General features: G+C 47.3%; 1 protein-coding gene across 3 annotated transcripts in view; it reads left to right on the forward strand.

The window, feature by feature from the left end:
* TET3 (tet methylcytosine dioxygenase 3) overlaps positions 1-4,801 on the forward strand; it is a 167,998-nt gene extending 163,197 nt beyond the window's left edge. For all 3 annotated transcript variants that reach the window (XM_082257033.1, XM_082257034.1, XM_082257035.1), the window contains one exon: positions 2,967-4,801. In XM_082257033.1, coding sequence (XP_082113159.1) covers positions 2,967-4,543 — 1,577 coding nt within the window. In that variant the 3' untranslated portion in view covers positions 4,544-4,801. The remainder of the gene's footprint in view (positions 1-2,966) is intronic.
* Positions 4,802-23,520: the final 18,719 nt, after the last annotated feature.

The raw sequence follows: 23,520 nt of genomic DNA on the forward strand, positions 1-23,520 counted from the left end.
GGGCACTAATTGGGGACACTGATGAGCACTGATGAGCAGCACCGATGGGCACTAATTGGGGACACTGATGAGCAGGCACTGATGGGCACTAATTGGGGTCACTGATGGGCTTTGATGAGCAGGCACTGATGGGCACTAATTGGGGACACTGATGGGCAGCACTATGGGCACTGATGAGCAGGCACTGATGGGCACTAATTGGGGACACTGATGAGCAGGCACTGATGGGCACTAATTGGGGACACTGATGGGCTTTGATGAGCAGCACTGATGAGCAGGCACTGATGGGCACTAATTGGGGTCACTGATGGGCATTGGTTGGTCTGTCTGATGGGCACAGTTTTTTCTTTACTGTAATCAGTGCCCGGATTTCCTGTCCTGGACTCCCCTCTGAGGAGGAGCTGCTGATTGGCTCTCCTTGTCACACTCTCTGACAGTGTGAGGCGAGGAGCATCGATAAACGGCACTTCCTCATTTACATGTGACCGGCTGTGATTGGACACAGCGCAGCAGCGATCGCCCCACTGTGCGCCCCCGCAGGCACGTGAGAGCAGCCATTCTGGGGCGCCGTCATATTACATTCTTCCAGAACGAGAGCCGCACCGCTCTGCCATCATTTAATAATGGGTGGGCGGGAAGTGGTTAATGGCCCCCCAGTCTTAGTCCGTAGGGTTCAATATTGAGTTGGCTCCGCCCTTTGCAGATATAACAGCTTCAACTCTTCTGGGAAGGCCGTGCACAAGGTTTAGGAGTGTCTATGGGAATGTTTCACCATTCTTCCAGAAGCGCATTTGTGAGGTCAGGCACTGATGTTGGATGAGAAGGCCTGGCTCACAGTCTCCGCTCTAATTCCTCCCAAAGGTGTTCTATCAGGGTGAGGTCAGGACTCTGTGCAGGCCAGTCAGGTTCCTCCACCCCCAAACACGCTCATCCATGTCTTATGGACCTTGCTTTGCTCAGACTCAGGCAGCTCCTTCCCCAAGTGACAGCCAAAGGCAGAAAGTGGAGGAGCCGATCATATGTGTCAGTGGGCGGGATAGGTGCTGCCCGCTCTGCTCTCAGTGCTGCTGTCCTCCTGGAAGCTTCTGTAACTGGCTGCACATGTCAAGACATGTCTCTGGAGTCTGGACTAGAGAGGAGGTGTGGAGGCGGAGCAGACAGACGAGAGCACTGTCAGCCAGAGCCTCCCTCATCCCAAGCCAAGCCTACAGCCCGGGCGGCGCTCCAGGTGGTCAGGTGGAGTAACAGCAGGCAGCAGCATTAGAAATAAAAGTGATCTCCTGGGGTTACCAGGGTTGCTGGGGTTTCTGTGATTGCAGTGGTTTCTGGGGTTACCGAGGTTGCCTGGGTTGCTGGGATTGCCAGGGTTTTTTGGGTTTCTGTGGTTTCTGGGTTGCTGGAGTTGCCAGGGTTGCTGGGGTTTTTGGGGTTTCTTTGGTTGCTGGGAATCTGGGGTTGCCAGGTTTCTGGGTTTCTGTGGTTGCCAGGTTTCTGGGTTGCTGGGGTTGTCTGGGTTTCTGTGGTTGCTGGGGTTGTCTGGGTTTCTAGAGAATACAATAGTGATATTATGTCACTTGATATTATCGCAAAGATCTAGTAAACTCAAAATTTCAGTAAAAAACACACAAAAGTGAATTTTAGGGCAAACAAAGACAATATACTATCCACATTTTCGGAAAAATATAAAAGATGAGGTTGCACCGAGTAAATAGATACCCAACACGTCAAACCTTAAATCAGTGTGTGCTTGTGGGGTTGCCAGGGAATCTGTGGTTGCCAGGTTTCTGGGTTGCTGGGGTTGTCTGGGTTTCTGTGGTTGCTGGGGTTTCTGTGGTTGCCAGGTTGCTGGGGCTGCCAGGGATTCTGGGGTTGTCTGGGTTCTCTGGTTTGCTGGGGTTGCCTGGGTTTCTGTGGTTGCCAGATTTCTGGGTTGCTGGGGTTGCCAGGGATTCTGGGGTTGTCTGGGTTTTCTGGTTTGCTGGGGTTGCCTGGGTTTCTGTGGTTGCTGGGGTTTCTGTGGTTGCCAGGGATTCTGTGGTTGCTGGGGTTGCCAGGGATTCTGTGGTTGCTGGGGTTGTCTGGGTTGCTGGGGTTGCCAGGGATTCTGTGGTTGCCAGGTTTCTGGGTTGCTGGGGTTGTCTGGGTTTCTGTGGTTGCTGGGGTTTCTGTGGTTGCCAGATTTCTGGGTTGCTGGGGCTGCCAGGGATTCTGGGGTTGTCTGGGTTCTCTGGTTTGCTGGGGTTGCCTGGGTTTCTGTGGTTGCCAGATTTCTGGGTTGCTGGGGTTGCCAGGGATTCTGGGGTTGTCTGGGTTTTCTGGTTTGCTGGGGTTGCCTGGGTTTCTGGGGTTGTCTGGGTTTCTGTGGTTGCTGGGGTTTCTGTGGTTGCCAGGTTTCTGGGTTGCCAGGGATTCTGTGGTTGCCAGGTTTCTGGGTTGCTGGGGTTGCCAGGATTTCTGTGGTTGCCAGGTTTCTGGGTTGCTGGGGTTGCCAGGGTTTCTGTGGTTGCCAGGTTTCTGGGTTGCTGGGGTTGCCAGGGATTGTGGGTTTCTGGGTTGCTGGGATTTCTGGGTTGCTGGGATTTCTGGGTTGCTGGGGTTGCCAGGGGTTCTGGATTGCTGGGGTTTCTGGGTTGCTGGGGTTTCTGTGGTTGCTGGGGTTGCCAGGGATTCTGGGTTGCTGGGGTTGCCAGGGATTCTGGGTTGCTGGGGTTGCCAGGGTTGCTGTGGTTGCCAGGTTGCTGGGGTTGCCAGGGTTTCTGGGTCACCAGGGTTTCCTGGGGTTTCTGGGGTTGTCGGGGTTTCTGTGGTTGATGGGGTTTCTGGGGTTGCCTGGGTTGCTGGGGTCACCGGGGTTTCTGGGGGTACTTTACATCCTGGCTCTGGTGGGTTTCATTTTTATATATTGATCTGGATGGTTTGCCATTGATTTGGTCATACTAATAGTTTTCTATTCATTGTCTCCTTAGGTATGACCCAACAACCAGTCAAGCCTTGCATAAAAGTGGAGCCTTCCAATCCCTACAATACCTACAAATATAATGCAAATGGAGTTGTTGAGAGCTACTCGGTGTTGGGCAGCTGCAGGCCTTCCGATCCCTACAGCATGAACAGTGTTTACTCCTACCATTCTTTCTATGCACAACCACCTTCACTGCCTTCCTTGAATGGATATCATTCAAAATTTGCTCTTCCTTCCTTTGGATATTACGGCTTTTCCAGTAATCCTGTGGTCTCTTCCCAGTATATGAATTATGGTTCCGGCGATGCAAAGTCTGGCGGGTGGATGAATAACAAAAAGTCGGAAATGCAGTCAGAGAGTATAAACCAGGGCTATGGAAATGAGCAACACTATGGGAAATCTGGAGACAGTAGATCCACCAGCACCCCTCTCCGGACTACCCCCACTCCCGTAGATACCACTCCATATTTTAACAAAGTCATTAAGAAGGAGCCAATGAATGATTACTCCTACGATCCATTCCAGAGACCTCCAAGCATCCATTCTCATAGTCCCGCTTTAAATCTTTCCATGCCGAAAAATGATCAGGCCATTCCCTATAAAGCCAATGGAGCTTTGCCTTCTTCTGAAAGGACGAACTCAGAGGGTTCCCAAAGTATGTATATGACCAGTGAGAAAGCCAATGGTTTGGATAAGAGAGATTATTATGGTGCCCAAGGATTCAAGAGCTATCATGGACAGAACAAGCAGTGGGGAGCCTATGGGTTGGATGGTCAGCGGGATTCTAACACTCCAGCAAAGGTTTGGAGCTCCTGCAAGCTCAATGACACTTCTGCTAACCTGATGTCTCCTGAAATTGCTCAGGGCAAGAACTGGAATGGTGGTCGAGCCATGAAGGAGACGACCGCATTCCAGGAGAAGCTCTGGAATTCGGTTGCCGGTAACGATCGATGTAGCGTGACACCTAGTGGAATGCAGGACAAGTCATGGAATATGTTTTCTGCTCCGACCACTCCATCCACCCCTTTAAAATCAGATTGTTGGGATCCATACAGTCTAGATGACAATATGGAGGAGACTCCTTCCAAGAAAGAGGAGGATGAGGAGGAAGAGTGGTCAGACAGCGAACACAATTTCCTGGATGAAAATATTGGAGGAGTTGCCGTAGCTCCAGCCCATGGCTCCATTCTGATCGAGTGTGCAAGGAGAGAGCTTCACGCCACCACCCCCCTGAAGAAGCCCAACCGTTGTCACCCCACCCGCATTTCATTGGTATTCTACCAACACAAGAATTTAAACCAACCGAACCATGGACTGGCACTGTGGGAAGCCAAAATGAAGCTTCTGGCAGAGAGAGCGCGGTTAAGGCAAGAGGAAGCCGCCAGGTTGGGCATCAAACAAGAAGTCAAAGGCTTTGGGAAGAAAAGAAAGTGGGGAGGTGCTGCCACTACAGAGACCCCACCGATCGATAAGCAGGACTTCATCCCAACCCGAGAAGCAGCTACTAGACTAACAAACTCTTTTACCACTTCCTCCTTGTATGCCTATACCAAGGTGACGGGACCATACAATCTTTTCAAATGAGATCAGCTGCCATGGCGGCCATTGTACCTCAACTCATTGACGGCACTGTAATCGATGGTGCTATTCGTGGTGCTTTTATATTGTGTACAGCGGGGACTCCCGTACACATCTCCCAGGACTTACCTTCAGCAACACAACTTTAACTCTATCATTTTTTTTTCCAATTAATCTTAAAAAGATTTATATCTACATTTTTTTTATAAAAAAACTACTGTTGTACAACAGATGATAAGAAAACACATAAAAATCATGGCATCCTTTTACCACACACACAGAAATAGATTTTTAATTGCATTGAAACATATATTTATTGGATTTTTATAGAACAACAATGGTGCAGAAGCTGCGGCCCGAATATGTGGAAATATTTTTTTTAAGCTACTAGGAATCACAGATGACAGATCGCCATGGCGACGCGTGCCGATTTCATGCGATTTTATTTCCTTTTTTTAGCGGACGTTAATCAGTATGCGGGCGAGCGCGCGGATGTAGCATCCCTTGTGATGTCACTTCCTGTCAGAGGGACGACGAGCGAGCGCGCGGATGTAGCATCCCTTGTGATGTCACTTCCTGCCAGAGGAACGACGGGTGAGCGCGCGGATGTAGCATCCCTTGTGATGTCACTTCCTGTCAGAGGAACGGCGGGCGAGCGCGCGGATGTAGCATCCCTTGTGATGTCACTTCCTGCCAGAGGAACGACGGGTGAGCGTGCGGTTGTAGCATCCCTTGTGATGTCACTTCCTGTCAGAGGGACGACGGGTGAGCGTGCGGTTGTAGCATCCCTTGTGATGTCACTTCCTGTCAGAGGGACAACGGGTGAGCGCGCGGATGTAGCATCCCTTATGATGTCACTTCCTGTCAGAGGGACGACGGGTGAGCGTGCGGTTGTAGCATCCCTTGTGATGTCACTTCCTGCCAGAGGAACGACGGGTGAGCGCGCGGATGTAGCATCCCTTGTGATGTCACTTCCTGCCAGAGGAACAACGGGTGAGCGCGCGGATGTAGCATCCCTTGTGATGTCACCTCCTGTCAGAGGAACAACGGGTGAGCGCACGGATGTAGCATCCCTTGTGATGTCACTTCCTGTCAGAGGGACAACGGGTGAGCGCATGGGTGCAGCATCCCTTTTGATGTCACTTCCTGTCGGAGGAACGACGGGCGAGCGCGCGGATGCACCTCCCCATGGGATGTCACTTCCTGCCAGAGGAACGACGGGCGAGCGCGCGGATGCAGCATCCCTTGTGATGTCACTTCCTGTCAGAGGAACGACGGGCGAGCGCGCGGATGTAGCATCCCTTGTGATGTCACTTCCTGTCAGAGGAACGACGGGCGAGCGCGCAGATGCAGCATCCCTTGTGATGTCACTTCCTGTCAGAGGAACGATGGGCGAGCGCGCGGATGCAGCATCCCTTGTGATGTCACTTCCTGTCAGAGGAACGACGGGCGAGTGCGCGGATGCACCTCCCCATGGGATGTCACTTCCTGTCGGAGGAATGACGGGCGAGTTTTGAAGCGGTAATACAGATGTGTTCAGGGGGGGAAATGCTACACAAAGCAGCAGTTGGTCCATTTTAAATCTATTTATAACTTATTTTAAATGAATGAAAAGGACGCGTCTGTCTCCGGATGGAAGGAATAAATTATTTTTAATGACCACATTGGACTTTTTTCTTCCCTTTTGCTGCTTCTAATTTTCATACCAAAATGAAATGATAATCAGACGAGTCACTTTATAGACACATCTGTGTTCCTGTCTTCTGTTCCCCGTCAGATGGGTGAGAGAATGGTAAGAACGGGTTCTGATAAAGTGGATCTAAAGACGAAACTTTCCCTTTTTTTTTGTTTTTGTTGGAATACGGAACCCAACGGTCAGGATTTCTGCTTCCTGTGGGGGAGATTTATCTTGACTTCCTGTCTTGTAGACACAACAGGAAGTGGGAGGAGATCCTACCAAGGTGAGGGAGGGGCTCGGATAGACATCACTGGGGGAGGTTTACTAAAACTGGAGAGCACTGCATGGCAGCCAATCAGCTTCTATCTTCAGCTTCTTCCATGAAGCTTTGACAATAACACCTGGAAGCTGATTGGCTGCCATGCGGAGCTGCACCAGATTCTGCACTCTCCAGTTTTAGTCAATCCCCCTCTGTGATGTAATAGAGTGGAGTGACATCATCGCTCCCAGCGCTCAGCCCCTCCCCAGCAAATGGGAGAAGGATGGTCCCCAGCCCCCAACATACACGCGGAATTTCCCAGCCCCCAGCCTGCTCACCCAGGACCCCCCCTCCAGAGAAAACACAGCGCTTCTGAACCCGGGGGGAGGGGCACTTTGCAGCCAATTTACCCAGAACTACTCTGTAAAGATCCCAAGCAGATCCCAGGAGCCAAGGGTTGGTTCCAGGCTCACCCCACTCCCCCAACATCCAGTCCCCCACCAACATCCAGTTCCCCCCCACATCCAGTCACCCCTGCAAACATCCAGTCACCCCCTGCAACATCCAGTCACCCCCTCCAATATCCAGTCATCCCCCCCAGCATCCAGTCACCCCCCAACATCCAGTCACCCCCTGCGAACATCCAGTCACCCCCTCCAATATACAGTCCCCCCCAACATCCAGTCATCCCCCCCAGCATCCAGTCCGCCCCCCCCCCCACATCCAGTCATCCCCCCCAGCATCCAGTCACCCCCCAACATCCAGTCACCCCCCAACATCCAGTCACTCCCTCCAACATCCAGTCCCCCCCCCCCCAACATCCAGTCATCCCCCCCAATATCCAGTCCCCCCCCAACATCCATCCAGTTTTAGTAAATCTCCCCCATTGTAATGGGTGACCCCACTGGAAGATTCCCTTTCTGGTGTCGTTGGCTTTATCCTCAATGGCCACCCAGAGAAGAGCGAATCTCCCCCTGCGGGGACGCAACTGACCAACCCTTCCCTATTCTATCCAAAGCAAGCAAAGAGCGAGTTTTACCTTTAGACGGACGATGAGAGTAATGAGAAGGGCCGCTGTATCTCTCACCCAATGAGTAATGAGAAGGGCCGCTGTATCTCTCACCCAATGAGTGTAATGAGAAGGGCCGCTGTATCTCTCACCCAATGGGGGTAATGAGAAGGGCCGCTGTATCTCTCACCCAATGAGTAATGAGAAGGGCCGCTGTATCTCTCACCCAATGAGTAATGAGAAGGGCCGCTGTATCTCTCACCCAATGAGTGTAATGAGAAGGGCCGCTGTATCTCTCACCCAATGGGTAATGAGAAGGGCTGCTGTATCTCTCACCCAATGAGTAATGAGAAGGGCCGCTGTATCTCTCACCCAATGGGGGTAATGAGAAGGGCCGCTGTATCTCTCACCCAATGGGGGTAATGAGAAGGGCCGCTGTATCTCTCATCCAATGGGGGTAATGAGAAGGGCCGCTGTATCTCTCACCCAATGAGTAATGAGAAGGGCTGCTGTATCTCTCACCCAATGAGAGTAATGAGAAGGGCCGCTGTATCTCTCACCCAATGAGAGTAATGAGAAGGGCCGCTGTATCTCTCACCCAATGAGTAATGAGAAGGGCCGCTGTATCTCTCACCCAATGAGTGTAATGAGAAGGGCCGCTGTATCTCTCATCCAATGAGTGTAATGAGAAGGGCCGCTGTATCTCTCATCCAATGAGTGTAATGAGAAGGGCCGCTGTATCTCTCACCCAATGAGTGTAATGAGAAGGGCCGCTGTATCTCTCATCCAATGAGTGTAATGAGAAGGGCCGCTGTATCTCTCATCAAATGAGTAATGAGAAGGGCCGCCGTATCTCTCACCCAATGAGTAATGAGAAGGGCCGCTGTATCTCTCACCCAATGGGTAATGAGAAGGGCTGCTCTATCTCTCATCCAATGAGTAATGAGAAGGGCCGCTGTATCTCTCACCCAATGGGTAATGAGAAGGGCCGCTGTATCTCTCATCAAATGAGTAATGAGAAGGGCCGCTGTATCTCTCACCCAATGGGGGTAATGAGAAGGGCCGCTGTATCTCTCACCCAATGAGTAATGAGAAGGGCCGCTGTATCTCTCACCCAATGAGTAATGAGAAGGGTCGCTGTATCTCTCACCCAATGAGTAATGAGAAGGGCCGCCGTATCTCTCACCCAATGGGGGTAATGAGAAGGGCCGCTGTATCTCTCACCCAATGAGTAATGAGAAGGGTCGCTGTATCTCTCACCCAATGAGTAATGAGAAGGGCCGCCGTATCTCTCATCCAATGGGGGTAATGAGAAGGGCCGCTGTATCTCTCACCCAATGAGTAATGAGAAGGGTCGCTGTATCTCTCACCCAATGAGTAATGAGAAGGGCCGCCGTATCTCTCATCCAATGGGGGTAATGAGAAGGGCCGCTGTATCTCTCACCCAATGAAAACTGTGAATAGATAGGTCCAAGCATTCTTTGTATTTTATCCATAGTATATATGGTGCTGGTAGACTGGGGCATTCTCTGTTTCATTAAAATCAGTGGTGTTGTCATGCCGACCAAAATCGCCTGGATTTTTTTTTGTCTCTTTTTAGCTTGTTGTAAAGGTTTTATGTTTATGTGGGGGGGGGGGGGAGGGGTCATTCTTTATATTTCCCATTAGTCTGGCTAATGATTGCCAATCGTGGTGCTACACTGTCAGTTACAGCAACAACCTTTTCTTTTTGGGGGGGGATGGGGGTGGAAATGCAGGTGCTACAAATAATAATACGTGATGAAATAAAAGTATTTTTATGAACATAGTTGGAAGAAAACTCTCTAGATTTATAAGGAGGAAATTAGCTTCTAGATTGGATAGAGATGCCGGATCGTGCCAGGGAAGGAATTTACGTGAAGATTGGCGCTCCCGCGGCCGGGCGCCTCACGCCTCTCAGAATGTAAATCCAGCGATGACGTGCTGATTAAGGAGTATTTTTATTTTAGGAATATGCGGGGGAGGGGGAGGGGGCGGGGCCTGTGAACCGTCACTCTGTAAATAGCTTTCTTTTCTGTTTTTGTAAAATTATTTTAAAGCACTTTTTATCCTGCTGCAAAGATTGAGATAGAAGATGGGAGATTCTGTATATAGGAGCCGAATATTTATCTGCGTCTGTCCGTCCCACCCATTACTATATCTGCATTTATATATATATAAAAGTCTATATATATATAATTTTCTATATTTTACTTGTATCTCATAAGCTAAAAATCGTTTTTTGCTGTTGTATATTCTAGAGCAAAAAATAAAGGAAAAAAAAACGCACCTCTTCATCCCACGAGAGCCACGCTGTCCAGAAAGTTCTCCGGAACGCCTTTCCGGGACGCGATAGATAAGGAAAAAGTATTAGGCGTTCCATAGAGAAAATACTGCTGCGGGCTCCTTTCAGTGCTGACCGCATGTCTGGCAGCCCATGTGTGGTCAGTCATGTCTGGCGACCCGTGTGTGGTCAGTCATGTCTGGCGGCCCGTGTGTGGTCAGTCATGTCTGGCGGCCTGTGTGTGGTCAGTCATGTCTGGCGGCCCGTGTGTGGTCATGTCTGGCGGTCCGTGTGTGGTCAGTCATGTCTGGCGGTCCGTGTGTGGTCATGTCATGTCTGGCGGCCCCTGTGTGGTCATGTCATGTCTGGCGGCCCGTGGGTGTGGTCATGTCATATCTGGCGGCCCGTGGGTGTGGTCATGTCATATCTGGAGGCCAGTGGGTATGGTCATGTGACCTCTGCTGAAAGCCGTATTCAGGTCGACTCATCTTGCCCTTTTTTGGTGGAGATCACATGACCAGCGACCTCAGACATGGGACCAGCACTGAAAGAAGCCCGCAGCTGCCTTTTCTCCATGAAGCATTTACGCGTTTCATTGTCGTGTTCACATTTTAGCCTTTTGTCAATGTTTTCTGTGCAGCACTAAAGTGAATGATACCGAGTATCTGAATGTTCATTCCCGGCAAGCTATGAGCTCCAGGCTCCAAGTCTGAGATTTTTTTTTATTGGAGGTTAATTTAAAGGTGAATGAGAAATGGCGTCTCTGGTTTACTTAGAAGTATTATTCCCCTGAGCCCAGGTCGGCACAATTATGCAATTAGGTGAAGAGGAAAAACTAAATCTGAGCGAAATTATATGGGAGAGTAGAGGATGGGAAGATCATTCATTGTCCAGCCTCCTAAATGGGAATTCCGAATGGCAAACACTCAAAACATGGTGAGCAGGATTTACCAGCCAACCAGAAACTGATTCCCATCATTCACCTGCCGATGGTTGTCCTCAATTGTCCTTCATTCACATTCTGATGGTTGTCCTCAATTTTCCTTCAATCACTTCCCACTGGTTGTCCTTCACTCACATTCTAAAGATTGTCCTCAATTTTCCTTCATTTACCTCCTGATGGTTGGTCCTCAATTGTCACCTCCCGATGGTTGTCTTTCATTCACCCCCTGATGGTTGTCCTTATTTTTCCTTCATTCAGCTGCTAATGGCCGTCCCAAATTGTCCTTCATTTACCTGGCAATGGTTGTCCTTTCCAATTGTTCTTCATTCATCTGCCGGATGGTTGTCCCCAATTCTTCTTTATTCACCTGCCGATAGTTGTCCCAAATTCTTCTTTATTCACCTGCAGATAGTTGTCCCCAATTGTTCTTCATTCATCTGCCAATGGTTGTCCCCAATTGTTCTTCGATCACCTGCTGATGGTTGTTCTCAGTTATCCTGACGACATTTTTAGTAAAATCTCTTTGTAGAGAAAAATGTGTGCTGGACTTTGGCAGCCGAGGACAGGTGAGACGGTGATTTCACATTCGCTCCCAGATTGATATGAAGTGAAGGAATGAATACAAGGTGGAGTTAATCTATAAAAAGGAAAATCCCCTCCCCCCATAATTAGTATAAAGAATGAATCATTTTTAAAATGGAATCAAATATTTGATTGTGTGTCTGATGGCGGCCATACTGTCACCAGATCTTCAGGAATACATTGACTTTACATGTATGATCACATCAAAGGAATCCCCTGTGTAGAGGCATCTCCACCATCATAGATGAGGTCTGAAAGGGTTCAGCTCCGATTACGGCCATGTGGTGTGAATTGGTGTTGGGAGTGGTCAGACACTTCATTTGTGGAGTAGTCAGGAATTGGGTTTTTGTTTTTTTTCTCCCCATACAAGTCGATGGAAATGCAAAACCAGCTTGGGTGTATTCCAGAAGCAAGTCTGGAGCAGATCATAGGTAACTGTGAAGGAATTCAGCATGGGGTGATCTGAGGAGCATGCTCAGATGTGTCCATCTGTACAGACGTGTATGTTGGACATAAGTGGTGGACATGTTGCTCTTCTGCAGTAACTGGATGGCAATGACTTCTTGTTGGAGAGGAATGTCTCTGAAATGGACTAAGCAGCCTTTAGTTTATCTTCTCAAGTTCCAGCTCTTGTTCCTATTTTACTGACGCATTTTTGTAGAGTTTCTTGAGTTCCCAGCCCAGCAGGGATCAATGTTGGCGGATGAGTGATTGGCACAGATGGTTTTTATCTTTGGGACAGATACGTGAGCGATTGTGTCCACCACACCTCCGACTCCTGACGGGAAAGGAGCGCGGTATTTCACCTGTTTGGGGTTAAGATGAGAAAGAACCGATTTGCCAGGCAGCCGAATCATCCAATCACTTTTATTATAATTTATAATGTTTCCCATTCCCTGGTGTAACACAAGGCCAAAATTCTATATGGGATCTTTGTCAGTAAGTGTTAAACACTGAAGAGCATTGTCAGATGTTTGTGGGTAGTACTTACCGTAGTGTGGTACTTACCATAGTGTAGTACTTACGGTAGTGTAGTACTTACCATAGTGTGGTACTTACCATAGTGTAGTACTTACCGTAGTGTGGTACTTACTGTAATGTGGTACTTACCATAGTGTAGTACTTACCGTAGTGTAGTACTTACTGTAATGTGGTACTTGCCATAGTGTAGTACTTACCCTAGTGTAGTACTTACCGTAGTGTAGTACTTACCGTAGTGTAGTACTTACCGTACCATGAACAGGTCTCTATAGAATTATGTCAGAGTGGTGGAAGTGATGTTTTCATGTGTATGGTAATGTCTGAGATACCAATTAGGTCACAATTGCAGCCCCTTCAGGAGAACTATAAGTCACTAATTCCACCTTCCGATTTCCTAAAATCTTGCTCTACTGGGATGAAACGCGTTAGAAAGGAGCCTGTGTATGGCAGGGCCTTTTTTGTTCATAGACCAATAAAGTTCATAGACCAATAAAGTTTTATGACATTTTTGAAGCAAGCTGGCGTGGCTCATGACTTTAAGGTGAAGCTCTTGGCCTTCTCTTCCTCAGGGAGTACATTGAGGAGACATGATCGTGTGAGGTTTATGAAAGCGGAGTCCTTCTTTAGCAGGGTTCAGGTTTCATTTTATTTGGAAATTCCTTTAATCTGGCAGTCTGCCCAAAACTGAGTTTTGCTAGACGTTGGCATGTGGAATCTTTCAGTACATTGCAGAGACTTCCCCGCTGTAGTCCATGTCCTCCTGTGTAGATGTCATTCCCCTGGAGAGGTTTATGGAGATATTTCCATGGTAGTCACAGATCTCATCTCTCTGAGAATTATCTGGATTCATCGACTGGTCATTCGCCGAATGTAACAAATCAGTTTTGGGTGAATTGGCATCCTATTGGTGAGGATGTAGTCTGGGAATATGACAAGAACTTGTGATCTAAGGCACAAGGTGGTCCCTGAATGGTCTGCTGCATGAGTGGCGGCTGTAGGACTCATCTCTCGATAACCGGAATTCTTTAAGCTAACATCTGATTGGCTGAAGTAGAAAGTCTGGTTTTCCCCTTAGCAGTGACTAGAGATGGAGACCTATGTTGTCACCATTCTTCTCTCCTCCTTGCGTAGAGCCTCTCTATGTGGTCACCATTCTTCTCCTCTCCTTCAGTAGTGCCTCTTTGTGGTTGCCATTCTTCTCTCCTTCTGTAGAGCCTCTCTATGTGGTCGCCATTCTTCTCCTCTCCTTCCGTAGTGTTTCTATATGAGGTCTCAATTCTTCTCCCCTCCTTCCGTAGAGCCTCTCCATGTGGTCGCCATTCTTCTCCTCTCCTTCTGTAGCCTCTCTCTATGTGGTCGCCATTCTTCTCTCCTTCTGTAGAGCCTCTCTATGTAGTCGCCATTCTTCTCCTCTCCTTCTGTAGCGTCTCTCTACATGGTTGCCATTCTTCTCCCCTCCTTCTGTAGAGCCTCTCTATGTGATGGCCATTCTTCTCCCCTCCTTCTGTAGCGTCTCTCTACGGGGTCGCAATTCTTCTCCCCTCCTTTTGTAGAGTCTCTCTACGTGGTTGCTAGTCTTTTCCCTTCTTTCTGTAGCCTCACTCTATGTGGTCACCATTCTTCTCCTCTCCTTCTGTAGCCTCACTCTATGTGGTCACCATTCTTCTCCCCTCCTTCAGTAGATTCTCTCTATGTGGTCGCCATTCTTCTCCTCTCCTTCTGTAGCCTCACTCTATGTGGTCACCATTCTTCTCCCCTCCTTCAGTAGATTCTCTCTATGTGGTCGCCATTCTTCTCCCCTCCCTTTGTAGCGTCTCTCTACGCGGTTGCTAGTCTTTTCCCTTCTTTCTGTAGCCTCACTCTATGTGGTCACCATTTATTTCTCCTCTGTCTGTAGAGTCTCTCTACACGGTTGCCAGTCTTCTCCCCTCCTTCCGTGGAGTCTCTCTGTGGTCGCCAGTTTTCTGCCTTCTTCATTTTCTTTTCTTTTTTTTGTTTTTGTTCACTATATGGTGCTATTGTTTTTTATATTTTTAATAAGAAGGGGTGTGTCTAATTTATTTGATAAAAACCAAATTTGTTTTCTTGTTTTACGTAAATGACATTGCTGTAACACATTTCCTGAAGTATACCTCACAAATACATTGCAGTGCGCTGATGTAAAGCTAAATTACAAGGTGGCATGTACTATCATGTACTATTATTGTGTTCGACGCGTTTTATCTCCGCACCAGAGTTGCCTACAAAAAGTCACAAAACCACTTCTAGTACTTCTCTGCGAACTAAGGAAGGTTTCCGCTTTTAATCGTCTTTTTTTTTAGTATAAAGTAGGAGGAAATCATGTACTGCATTATGAAACAGAGATTTGCCACCTAGGTGCTTATTGGATGAATTCTCGTTGTAGACGATCGTCCTGTATATTCCTATCTGTGGATACGGCTCAGGACACAACCACACGTTTACTACATCTTCTGAATGTTTTGTTTTTTTGTGATATAAATTGATAGAAATGAATTCAGGGCTTTTGACTTTCCATTGTCAGGGAGAATTAAAGCAGATTTTTGCCCCCATTAGGACAGTTTTCAGGGATTATTCTCCAGATCCGCTCATCCGACGTTCCATAACCTTTCTTGCTTTATACAGAGTATTGTCAAAATGTAAAAAAAAAAAAAAATGAAAAAAAAAAATATGAATAATTGAAATGTGCATTTTAGGTATGGCTTGTCCATTTTTATCTTTTTTGATGTATTTGAATTAATTCTTCTCAGTGTCGGAGTTGATTCCCACGGCTGTGAAAGGGTTAAGGTGAATACCGGGGGGGACGCAGGTTGGTTTTTGTGGCATAAATAAAGAAATAAATAAATGCAGTATAGTTAGCTAGATAATAGATGTTGATGTATTTGATTTGTCTTTAAATTCACCGGCGCCGAGCCTCTCCAATGGAGTTGGACCCGGACGCCACACTTGAAGATATCTCAACTTGTGACTGTGGTTACTTGAAATTCAGTTTATTTTGGGGGTGGATCCGATGAATGGTAGATTTACAATGTCTGAAGGCGGTAGGATTATTGTGTATTAAACTGCAGATATGACTAGTACAGTAAATTGATGCTGATAATTTTATTTTGTATCATTTTTTTTTTTTTTTCATGTTTTTGTATTTTTCTTTCATCCTCTTCCTCCCACCCCACCCCCGTGTTCTGTAATTTTTTTATTTTTTATTTTTAGGGTGCCTAAAAAAATGACAAGTATGAATCTTCATTTTTCTGTATTTTATTATAATTTTCACAAGCATCCTGTTTGTGAAATGTATTATTCCTGACAACTAAAATATTGTGGGTGTTTTAATAAATTTTATATTTATTTTTTGCACTCAAACTCTGTGTGTTTTTTTCTGTTTCTTTCCGTTTCTTCTAATTGACAAACGAATGGAATGATCTTCATGGCCGATTATCGTCATCATTATCTGCAATGACGATCGTTATCTTCTACAGTCAGAGCTTAAAATAATGAGGGGGAAAATAACGATCGTTATGTGCGGGGCTTTTTTTCTAAGAGAATAGGTGCAGGAACTTCCCCCGTCTGAGTCTCCCCTTGTCCCTGTTATATTCTCCGTGTTGTGAGAGACACAGGACTCTGGTCTGGAACAAGGCTTGTTTATTCAGGACTCTCTGTACACTACAACAGGCATTACAGGACAGCTCTGTATAACCACACATCTCTTACATGTCTCCAAGATGGCCACTCTGCCCCTTGACCCCTGTCATCACTCCTGGGTGGAGCCAGCCTTAAAGTGACAGTACATGTGAAACCCTTCAGGTATAACACCTTCCATCCATCCCTAAAAAAAAAACAACAAAAAACAAAAAAAAAAACACAACAAAACGAGAACAGGCATAAAACAGTAACTCATAATTGTCCAATACAGTCCTCCAACTCAGGAGATTTCCATGGCTTCTTCCACGTCCGGATGTGAGAACAACTTCCAGGGACGCTACAGGGAGAACATGGCAGCAGATCACTTTCGGCGGGCCCGTCGAAAGTCTCGTAACCGGTCTTGCATTTGAAACCGGTCAGGAGGGCCACAGCGTCGTTGAGGATGGGCACCCAGCGACTCGGGGCCGGAGGAAGCAGGGCTGGCCGGAATGGACACCGGCGGGGCCAAGAGGGGATGCCCTAGCTCAGAGGGTGAACAGACCTCTGGACCAGGGCTGGAGGGCTCTGTTGGAGCTGAGTTCTCAAGTTCAGAGTCTCCCCAAGCATCAGTCTCAATGCCTCCTGATCCGGTAGGAGCAGATCCTTGAGACACTGGAGGTGCAGCCGATGTCAGGGATTCGGGCAGCTGAGAACGAGGACGCAATTGGTCCGCATGCCGTCTGCAAATGGAACCATCTTCCAGGCAGACCCTATACATTTTGGGTCCCAAAGTCTCTGCGACGATAGCAGGAAGCCAACGAGTGTTGGAAGCGCCATAAGATCGGGCCCATACCTTTTGCTGGGCTGTAAACCGGGGAATCTCGTCGTGTTCGACCCTCTTGTCTTGGGACTGCCGTACATGTTCATGGACCGTTTGAGGGCGGAGCATGTCCAAAACAGTCCATGGCTGCCGACCCAAAAGAAGTTCAGCTGGAGTTTTCCCAGTGGTTGCATGTGGTGTGGTTCTGTAAGCAGAAAGGAAGGAGTCCAGCTGCTGGTGTGACGGGAACCGTTGTTTACTTGTAGCCACAGTAGCTTTGAAATAGTGTTTGAAGGTCTGTACAAACCTTTCTGCTTGACCATTTGTAGCCGGGTGGTAAGGTGCGGTCAACTTGTGTTTGATGTTGTGGGCAGTCAGGAAACTCTGAAACTCCTGGCTTGTGAATTGTGCACCGTTGTCTGTGACAATTTCTCTGGGGTATCCAAACGTAGCAGCGAGATGTAACAGTATGGAAATCGTCGCCCTAGTCGTCGGCTGGGTAACAGGAATGACCTCAGGCCAATTTGAATGGGCATCAATTATGATCAAAAAGATGTGTCCTCTGATCGGGCCTGCAAAGTCCAAGTGTAGGCGAAACCAGGGAACCGTGGGCCAAGTCCAGGGCTGGACGCACCCTCGAGGAGGGTCTCTTGCAGTTTGTGCACATCCAGCACACGCATTCACATATGTTGTGATATCTGAGTCTAGGTTTGGCCACCACACATAGCCTCGGGCCTTTTGTTTCATACGTGTGCCCCCGGGATGACCAGTATGTAGCAAGTCCAGAATGTGTCTCCGGAGGGTCTGTGGAACGATCACTCGGTCTCCCCATAAAACACAGTTGACAGCCACAGTTAATTACAGACCCCTACGGAAGTAAGGTTCATAATCCTGTGTGACAGTTGCAGGCCAACCGTACCGTACCCAGGAGAGTATTGTCTTAAGGAAGGTATCCTTGGCTGTATGGGCTGCTACTTCCCCGGAAGACAGAAAGGACAGGCTGGTGTAACGACAACTCTTGACAGGTGGAGTCTGTTAATGTCCTTGTCAGACAGCATTAGCATTGGCATCATGGCTGCAATACTGGATTTTGTAGCTATATGCTCCCAAGAATAAGGCATAGCGTTGAAGACGGGCCGCAGTCGTCTGGGAGATGCCTTTGTCAGGGCTAAAGATCTGAAGGAGTGGTTTATGATCAGTCAGTATGGCGAATTCCCTACCATACAGGTAAAGATGAAACTTCTTAATTGCCCATATGAGCGCTAGAGCCTCTTTGTCAATGTGAGAGTAATTGCTTTCTGCTTTTGTCAAGGACCTGGAGGCGAATGCCACAGGTTTCTCTGACCCATCTGGTAAAACGTGAGATAGCACAGCCCCTAGACCATAGGGTGAGGCATCACAAGCCAAGGTGAGAGGCCTTTGGAGGTCATAGTGCACGAGCATGCGTGACGCCAACAGCTTTCGCTTAGAAACTTCAAAAGCACGTTGGCATGCAGCCGACCAGTTCCATCTGGAGTGTTTCTCCAAAAGCTTGTTTAATGGAAACAAAGTGTGTGCTAGATCCGGCAGGAATTTGTGGTAATAGTTCAGCGAGCCCAGGTATGATCGCAGCTGTTGGACGTTGGTTGGGGCTGGAGCTTTTACTAAAGCATCAACTTTGGCTTCTGTGGTGTGTATACCCTCTGCATCCACAAGGTGGCCACAAAACTCCAATTTAGGTACCATGAATTGGCATTTCTCTAAGTTCACTTTTAGACCCTGCTCTTGGAAGCTCCACGTAATGCTTGTGTTCCTGGTCCGTCAGGCCCGTGATGAGCATGTCATCTAACAGGCACTGTGTGAAAGGAATGTCTGCCAAAATCTCATCCATTTTGCGTTGCCAAATGGCTGGGGCGGAGGCTACCCCAAACACCATCCGATTGTAGTCATACAGTCTTTTGTGAGTGTTGATGGTTAGAAACTTGCGGGACGAAGGGTGGACCTCAAACTGTAAATAAGCTTGCCTGAGATCAAGCTTGCTGAACTTTTGACCTCCTGCAAGAGAGGCAAAAATGTCATCTACTCTGGGTAGGAGATACTGGTCTATCCCCAGTTGAGAATTTAGTGCCATGCGGAAATTGCCACAAATGCGTAAGTCCCCATTCGCTTTCTTTACTGGTACAACTGATGATGCCCACTCGCTGTGCTCTACCTTTGAGATGACACCTTGTTCCTCCAGCCGGCTTAGTTCAGCTTCCACACCTGCTCGGAGTGCGAAAGGTACAGTCCGAGCTTTAAAGAACCTAGGCTGGGCATTGGGTTTCAGCCTGAGTCTCACACAGTCAAGCTTTATTTTTCCCAAATGGTTATCAAAGACTTGTGGAAATCGCTGTTTCAGGGATTCCACCCATCCCTCTTCATCCCCTGATGGGATGGTCACGGTGTTGCAGGGGTTTATGGCGATGTCTGGCATGCCAAAGTGAGCAATCCAGTCTCTCCCAAAGAGAGGGGGTCCCCCATGTTCTAGGATATACAATGGCATTCTCTTTGTCTGACCCTTGTAGGATACCTGTACTTTCACGTAACCCAGTGGGTGGAGTATCTGCTTTGAGTATATCTGCAGTTTGATTGGTGTTGGACGGACAGTTGTTCGGATCAGAAGTTTTCTCCATTGTTTCTGGGTGATAACTGAAACTGCTGCTCCTGTGTCTACATCCATCTTGAGTTTCTTTCCTTCCACGGTTACCTCTACAGTCATTGCTGAGGGTGCTGAATGCATATAATCTATGTCCAATCTGTGGAGCACTTCCTCATCCTCTGATTCCGATGACGATGTATATCTTCCCACCATATATGCCTTTGTCCTGGGGTTCAGAGGTTGTTTATTTCGCACCTTCTTACTACGGCAGACTCGTTTCAGATGGCCTGCCTTACCACAATTATGGCAGAGCTGATCCTTAAACCGGCAGACTTTGTGATCATGGTCTGTATTCCCACAACGGTAGCAAGCTGACTCCCGGCTTGGTGAGGTTCTATATTTCCAGCTAGCTGCAGTTGGCTTGACTGCTGTTCTGAAAACTTCCTCTTTAACCTCTTCCCTTCTGCTCTCGGGGTTCAATGCCTCTGTATCTTTCGCAGCCATTTCCATCACTGAAGCTATCTCAATTGCCTTTGTAAGGGTAAGGTCTTCCTTTGTTAACAGTCTCTTTTGGCTAGACTCACTATTTAGTCCCATGACAAACTTATCCCTCAGTGCAGTCGCTAAGTACTCCCCAAAAGAACAGGTTGAGGCTAGTCTGCGAAGGGCGAGCACATAAGCCTTAATATCTTCACCTGGCTGTTGCTGCCGCTGATAGAACCGGAATCTTTCTGCAATCTCTAGTGGTTTAGGATGGAATTGATTCCCTAACAGTGTCAGGAGCTCTGCCAAAGTCTTAGTTTCTGGTTTTTCAGGGAAAAGGAGATCCCTAAGAGTGTCATATGTCCTAGCACCAACCAGTGTCAGAAATACTGCTACTTGCCTGTCGCCTGGGATGGCATTTGCACAAAAATACTGTTCCAGTCTCTCAATCTAGGAACTCCAGCATGTCTGTTCTCCATCAAATTCACTTAATGTCCCGATCAATGACATTTCCTGCTGGGTTCTGTGGGTGTTTGTATCCAGCTGACAATCCAGAGTTTTTTTTTCTTCTTTTCTTTTCTCACACAGATAATAACCTTGTAAATCCCATCCTCGTCACCACTGTTATATTCTCCGTGTTGTGAGAGACACAGGACTATGGTCTGGAACAACGGATGTTTATTCAGGACTCTCTGTACACTACAACATGCATTACAGGACAGCTCTGTATAACCACACATCTCCTACATGTCTCCAAGATGGCCACTTTACCCCTTGACCCCTGGCATCACTCCTGGGTGGAGCCAGCCTTAAAGTGACAGTACATGTGAAACCCTTCAGGTATAACAGTCTCCACCCCTACCCACCTCTGAGCACCGTCTCTTGGTTCCACCCCCTACCCAACTCTCAGTACCGCCCCTTTCAGAGAATACAGAACCAAGTTTTATTTTGTGGTGCTGTGTTTGAAAATTTTGCTAATGAGAACAAGAAAAGTAGTAAAATAGATCACTTGCAGCCAGCAACAAAAGACCCCACCCCAGCAACAATAGATCCCCCATACAATACCCCCCCCCCACAGCAACAATAGACCACCCACAACAAAATACTATCCTCAGAAACAAAAGAGAAACATTAGACCCCCCCCCAGCAGCAGCAACCGATCTCCCAGCAGCCTGCATTAATAGAACTCTCCTGAACAGTAGATCTCTACCAACAGCTTAAGACCCCCCTCAGGAACAATAGATCCCCCAGCGGCCAGCATCAATAGACCCTCCAGAACACCCCAGCACCCCTTGCCATTACATACATTCAGTGCTGGAGGTGCCTGCTGAAAAAAAGCCCTGGTTATGACCGATAACAAGTAGCTGAGTGAATCGACCAAAAAATGTATTTCTAAGTTTTACACAGACTGTGCTGATGGAGAATTCAGCGTATGACCAGTGCGGCCATATTCCTGGAAGTAGCGATAACCCTGGCTGGTGGTGACGTGCGCTTTGCCGGGGTTTCCCTCCACCGAGCGATCTCCAGACTTTGGGAAAAAATCTTTGTAAGCAAATTAAAAATGTAAATTTGCTGTGCTAAAATATACCAAAAGTAGCCAGATTGTTGGTGAAAGTGAAACATGCGTAGCGATGGGGGAGGGGCAGGTGTTTCTTCCTTAGGTACCGCCTCCTATACCACTGGTGGCGATCCTTGGCACCCCAGATGTTTTGGAACTTCATTTCCCATAATGCTCAACCACACTGCAGAGTGTATGAGCATCATGGGAAATGTAGTTCCAAAACATCTGGGGGCCAAAGTTCGCCATCACTGCCCTATACACTCTGTTTTTCAAAGTAAGCCCCTCCCCCAATACTTTATTTATTTATTTTTTTTAAACCACAGTGGTGCAAAAACCTGAGAATGGAAAAATGGAAAATCCATCAAGTGAATAAAAAACGTCCATGTGAAACACACACTAAAAAGTGCACTAAACCGTCAATTTACTGCGGCAGGGCGGCCCTCCTGCGCCAAATGACGTAGGTCTACATCCGTCGCGCACCTGCAGCTCCCGCCCCCAACGGGGAAGCCAATGCATGGTTCAGGCGGCTCCGATTGCTGCCTGACACCCACGATCGCTCCCCGCTGAGAGAGAAGAACGGGTGGATGTTGTAAACACAGCTGACCGTTCTTCTCTCTGGAATGATCACAGAGCTCCTTCTATATAGGATCACAGATCTCTATGGTCATTTCAGAAGCCCCTCCCCCATACAGTTAGAATCACTCCCCTAGGCTCACAATTAACCCCTTGATCGCCCGCAGGGTTAACCCCTTCCCAGCCAGTGTCATTAGTACAGTGACAGTGCATATTTTTAGCACTGATTACTGTAGTAATGTCACTGGTCCACCCAAAAGTGTCAAAAACGTCAGTTGGGGGTCCGATCTGTCCGCCGCAATGTCGCAGTCCCGCTAAAAACCGCAGATCGCCGCCATTACTAGTCAAAAAAAAATAATAAAAATGACATAAATCTTTCCCATAGTTAGTAGACGTGATAACTTTTGCGCAAACCAATCAAAATACGCTTATTGGGGTTTTTTTTTTACCAAAATTATGTAGCAGAATACAAATTGGCCTAAAATGTTAAAACATTTTGATTTTTACATTTTTTTTTTTATTGGGAATGTTATATATCAGAATGTGAAAAATATTGTTTTTTCAGAATTGTCGCTATTTTTTTTATTTATAGCGCAAAAAATAAAAATCGCACAGGAGATCAAATACCACCAAAATAAATCTCTGTTTGTGGGGAAAAAAGGACATCAACTTTATTTGGGTACAGCGTCGCACGACCGCGCAATTGTCCGTTAAAATAACGCAGCGCCGAATCACAAAATAGGGCCTGGGGTCATTAAGGGGGAAAATCCTTCCGGTCCAGAAGTGGTTAAAGAGGAACTCCGGTCTCCTCACATCATTTGTAATAAAAACATCTTTGCTATTCTGAATCTTCCCTTCCAACCACTTTGCGTATTATTTTATATATACTGTATACTGTGATTCTGTACTGCCTAATATGCTGCAGAAATCTCCCTCCACTGGCTGCAGCCATTTTAACTGATCCAGGAGGATTTACACAGACACACACACATATATATATATATATATATATATACATACATACATACATACATACATACACACATATATATACATTGTGACGTTGATTAGCTCCTTGGCGGGCGTGGGTGACCCCTTGGGGGGATTCGTTACACAGGGAGATAGTCGAGAAGTGGTTGCAAACAACAGTTTGGTTTATTCATGCAATTTTCTTCACACAAGTGCAAGCGTCAAAAACATCCAAAATAAAATAAAACACAAAATAAATCTTTGCCACTGTGGGCGGCTACCTTCACACACAGGAACCTATCTAATGAAGTCTGTCCCCAACCTACTGTTGGGCAGACCTGCTGATCCTACAGCAGACTATCAATAGTCCATTTATTATCTCTTCACACATAGAGAATGTCCCTTTTCTCTTCACACAGCACATGTTCATTAGACTTTCCTTTCACATAGAACACATCCATTGGTTTTTCTCTTCACATAGAAATAGTTCATTTTCTCACCTTGAGAAGTCTTCACACTTTTTACCCTCCTCAGCGCACATCGCTCCAGGAGGTCTTCCCCATGCCCACA

This window comes from Pelophylax lessonae (assembly GCF_965119305.1).
Source record: "Pelophylax lessonae genome assembly, chromosome: 4".
NCBI lineage: Eukaryota > Metazoa > Chordata > Amphibia > Anura > Ranidae > Pelophylax > Pelophylax lessonae.